Here is a 4,645-nt window from a genome sequence, read left to right as displayed (position 1 = left end):
GGTCGTACCCCTTTATATATATATGGGGGTCTGGACCAGTTCCTTGGCGAGATCCAACAATTTAGTGCGAGTTTGTTAGGATAACCACGCACGGGATAAAAACTCTCGTCTGATTTAATCTAATCGCGGGTCATCCGAGCTACACCCGCGGACCATCTAGGCACAAATTGTCTGGACCACATAGTCGCACTGTCCGCCTGTGCCCAAGTGCCAAATCTAGACCGTCCACATGTGCCCAAGTGCCAAATCTATCGCTCAACACTTCCATTCCTTAAACTTGTTTGACATAAGTTTTTCTTTGACTGGCAATCCGGTCCATAAGCTTTTAAAATATGTCTTTAATTGGGTCCATAAGCTTCTTAAAGTATATCTCTTAAGGGTTCATCCTAAGATTTGCTATGACCTACGTGTCAGTTGTCCCTAAGGTTTGCTATGGCCTACATGTCAGTTGTCGAGGAATCTCTATTACGTCCTAAGGTTTGTTATGGGCTACATGTCAGTTGTCGAGGAAGGAGAAAGAAGGGTGTACGGGCTCCAATAGACAACGTTAACTGAGATATAGGCCACAACAATTCATTAGGACATAACAAAGACTCAAACAGAGATTGGATTCTTAAATAGGACCAAGGTTAACACAACCAGACACCATGGTCTTTGTTATTTTGTTCCACATGGGTATATATAGACTAGTCATCTCCTAACAAAAAAAAAAGAAAAGTAACGGCAAAGCTTGGAGGGGGCAAGAAGCACCTGGCCAGTGGTGGCCACGTCCCATGTCCATCTTTTTCCAAAGACAAAACAAGCTTTGGAAAATCTGGGCCAGTCCTCAACACATCATGTGAAGCATCTAATTTTATGGTGCAATGGGGAAATTCTTGTTGCAACCAATAAGATAACGGAAACCGGATCCACATGCAAAGAATGGCTAACCCAACTGAAAATATATAGTAACATGTCGTTTGGTTCACGAATTGAATAGCACGGTATCAAAGATATCCAATTACGGTTGGACTTAAACGAATATTGTCGTTCACGTTACAAATACGTGAACCATACAACACTAAGTAGCAAGCAAAGGACCAAAACCTTCTAAGAATCGAAACAGATATATCATAACAATCGATTAACAGTAAGTAGCTGAGACATAAAAATGCAAAAAGAATAGTTAAGTGGGGTACATTCCTTGGTCTGAAAACTTATCTCCGGGCTCCCAACTGAAAGCAGTAGCTTAACTGAAGAACTTATGCTCAATTCCCCCTATACATCCGAGGCCCAAGGTGGCGCCAAGTCACCAACCAATCCTCCTCGTCATCCTGACCTCTCTCTCAAGCAGTCAGCCAATTAGCAATCAATCCAAACTCAAATTGTTCCCTCCAATCCTTTTCACCTCCATCTGACCATCTATTTCACCATCACCGTGACGCAAACCCCGATCGACGCGAAAAACAGAGAACGACCAATGCAAAAGCAAGGACGATATATGCACCTTATAATAATAAACTTCTATATGCCAGTAGCTATCAATCAAGAACACTACTAATCTAAGCACAACAATGACTGACCACATACAATTGTGACGGCGAACTTTGTCCAGCGCAGCGGCGGTGGCGAATTTAAGGTGAAAGTGATATTGCTTCTCTCCCGCAGCGAATCATCGGTAATGCGCAGGTGGCGGAGGCGATGCGTACGGCATGGGGTATACCGGTGGCAAGGGGCCGGGGTACGATGGCGGCGGCGGCGGCAATGGCGGAACAGGGACAAACGGCTTGCACTGGAAAGAGGCGCAGTCGACGGGCGGCTGCGAGTAGAACGCGGCGCACTGCTGCGGCGTGCGCTGCGCGGGGCGGCTGGGTAGGCAATTCTTCGTGTCGCCGCCTCGTGGCACCACGCGCGCGCAGGACGGCGGCTCGCCGGTGAAGAAGTTGTATGCGATGGTGAGGTTCTTGAGGCGCGGAAGGTCGCAGATGGCCTCCGGGACGGACCCCGACAGGCGGTTGTGCGCGACGTCCAGCTGCTCCACCTTGCGCATCCCGGCCACCTGCTGCGGCAGCGGGCCGACGAGAGAGTTGAAGCTAACGTCGAAGACGGTCACCTCCCGGAGCAAGCCGACCTCTGGCGGGACGCAGGAGTCGAGACCGTCGTTGATGAGGAGGATCTCGTTGAGCGTGCCGGACATGTTGCCGATGCTGGCCGGGAGGCATCCGCCAAAGCTGTTGTCGGCGAGCACGATGACGGAGGCCGGCGAGTTGCCCAAGTTGTCGGGGAGCGGCGAGCGGAGGCGGTTGTGGTTGAGGAAGATGGCGTCGAGCGGGCGGTCGAAGAGCTCCGGCGGGATGGCGCCCTCGAATTCGTTGAAGCGGAGGTCGAGGAACTTGAGCGCCGGGAGGTCGAGAACGACGGCCGGGAACGGCCCGACGAGGCGGTTGTTGCTGAGGTCGAGCTCGACGAGGAGGCGGAGCCGGCGGAGCGTGGCGGGCACGAGGCCGCAGAAACGGTTGGAGTTGAGGTGGAGCAGCGAGAGGTCGGCGAGGAGGCCGAGCTCCGTCGGGAGGTAGCCCGCGATGTCGCCGTGGTTGAGGTCGACGCCCGCGACGGAGAGCTCCCCGGCGCCCGGCACCCCCCGCGGCAGCGGCGCGCAGAAGACCCCAGTGTAGTTGCAGACCCCCGGGCCCACCCAGTCGGCGGTGAAGCCCCTGGGGTCGGAGAAGATGGCCTGCTGCTTCCACGTCTGCAGCGCCAAGTACGCGTCCCGCAGCCGCTGGCTGGGGAAGCGCCACGACGGGTCCACCGACACCGCCAGCTCCGCCGCCTCGCCCTGGCTCACCAGTGACACTGCCTCGCCGGCAGCGGCGAGGCAGAAGAGGAGGGACAACAGCACAGCCTCCCTAGTCATCATCGCACCATACCACCGAAAGCAGGGCAAAGAAGAGGTTTCGGGGAGGAGGGTGCTTGTGTTCGGCTCAATCCCACAATGTGGAGCGGAGGGGATTGTGGCGGCGGATTCCTGTGGAGGGAAGGGGATGTGAGTGTGAGCGCCTGGAGTGGGGAGAGGAGTACAGCTGTGTCACAGCTCACAGGGGTTGGGTGGGGTTACCGCTGGGCGCGGAGCGGGGACACCTCTTCCGTTCTGCCTTGTGCGGCGGCGGAGAATTTATGGCGGGGGAGTAATGCCGGGGCCCCCGCCGTGTCTGGCCCTGCCACTTGCACACGGGAGGTGCCGAGGAGGAGGAACCGTACGGTAATTATGGCGGCGATCGGGTGGGTTTACTTTTGATTTCCAACTCCCTTCGTCTACCTGCTAGTTATCTCTCTAGTGCTGGTTTGACAAAGGAATGTGAGAGTATTTGATGGGAGGAAATTCTCGGCTATTCCGGTTTAATGACATTAACAAGGCATTTTCTCCCTCTCAATCATATCTAATTTCCTTGTCACTAATCAGAAAAAAATCCCATACAACCCAGATGCAAACCATAATTCCTGCAACCCTTTATAATCTGAAAGATAGGCCGCACCGGGAGCAGCAACAACGACGTTTAAAACACTATTTTGTACTACATGGTGGTGCATCGTTTTTGAGTCCACCATCAAGGATATGATTGCTACAAAAGATTTCTACCAAACCAGTCCTTATGGGGAAACAAAGTCTATGCATAATTAGGGGTGGTAATGGATCGTAATTCAAATGTTTATTCATAAATTGCTAGGGCCCTAAATTAGTTTTAGTTGAAAAATAAATAGAAATATGGCTCGATCCTAACATTTTATAGTGTCAAAATTTAGAGCCCATCGTCGCCACTATGCATAGTAGATGCAAACTCATTCCATTGCAACCCTCACATTTATAAACGATAGGTCCACATGGACAGAAGTTACAATCAGTACCAAGCGGTTGTAACTTGTGTCCTTATAGATGTGGTTCTGTAGCTCATTAATGTGAAAGGCCACAACGAAATGAGTTTGCATCTGGTATATATATATATATATATATATATATATATATATATATATGTAGCCCTGGGCTCTCTCTAGCTAGAGAAAGTCCTAGTCATCTAATCCGAACGATCGACCCACTAATCCAGACGCACCACCCCCTGAACCACCAACATGATATCAATAGATTTTACGATTAGTTACACAAACGTTTACGATGGTTTACACCACGACCCGCTCCCTCATTACCACCGCATCCACTCGGTCAACCGCGACCCGCGACCATATTGTGAGACCCCACCACAACCATCCCACGCGCCCCAACTGCTCTAACATAATCCGCCGCCGTCATCACCCTCAACCTCCACCGTCTCCATTGTTCCTCCCGTCTGACGGTGCGTTTGTTGCCCCCCTCGCTTGCAGGGTGGAGGCACGAATGAGGCGCCCATCATCTCCATCCTCGGTCACCACGATGCCACGTAGTGCCATGCCATCCACCGCGCTTACGCCGAGGCCTACGACGAGGAACTCCTTTGCTCCATCACAAACGAGATCTCCGGTGACTTCGAGGTAAAGTGACCCACCAATGATCATTGCCACATGCGCGGGCATCTTCCTCTGCATGAATCGTCTCCAAATCTCTCTCTCTCTCTATGACTGGGTTGTGATGGGACCAAAGGGTTGTGATCCTGTGGACGCTCGACCCAGCGGAGCG

General features: G+C 52.1%; 1 protein-coding gene across 1 annotated transcript; it reads right to left on the bottom strand.

Moving 5' to 3' along the window:
- Positions 1–977: 977 nt before the first annotated feature.
- LOC100192830 (leucine-rich repeat (LRR) family protein) lies at positions 978–3,111 on the bottom strand. The gene has a single exon (NM_001138021.1). The coding sequence runs from the start codon at positions 2,894–2,896 to the stop codon at positions 1,652–1,654; it is 1,245 nt and encodes a 414-aa protein (NP_001131493.1). The 5' UTR covers positions 2,897–3,111; the 3' UTR covers positions 978–1,651.
- Between the last annotated feature and the right edge of the window lie 1,534 nt (positions 3,112–4,645).

This window comes from Zea mays, chromosome 8, assembly GCF_902167145.1.
Source record: "Zea mays cultivar B73 chromosome 8, Zm-B73-REFERENCE-NAM-5.0, whole genome shotgun sequence".
Lineage (NCBI taxonomy): Eukaryota > Viridiplantae > Streptophyta > Magnoliopsida > Poales > Poaceae > Zea > Zea mays.
Note: the sequence above shows the minus strand (reverse complement) of the source record. Positions and strands in the feature narration are given on the sequence as shown.

Excerpts from the sequence above, each read along its gene's own strand:
- LOC100192830 (NM_001138021.1), bottom strand. The coding sequence starts at position 2,896 with ATGATGACTAGGGAGGCTGTGCTGTTGTCCCTCCTCTTCTGCCTCGCC.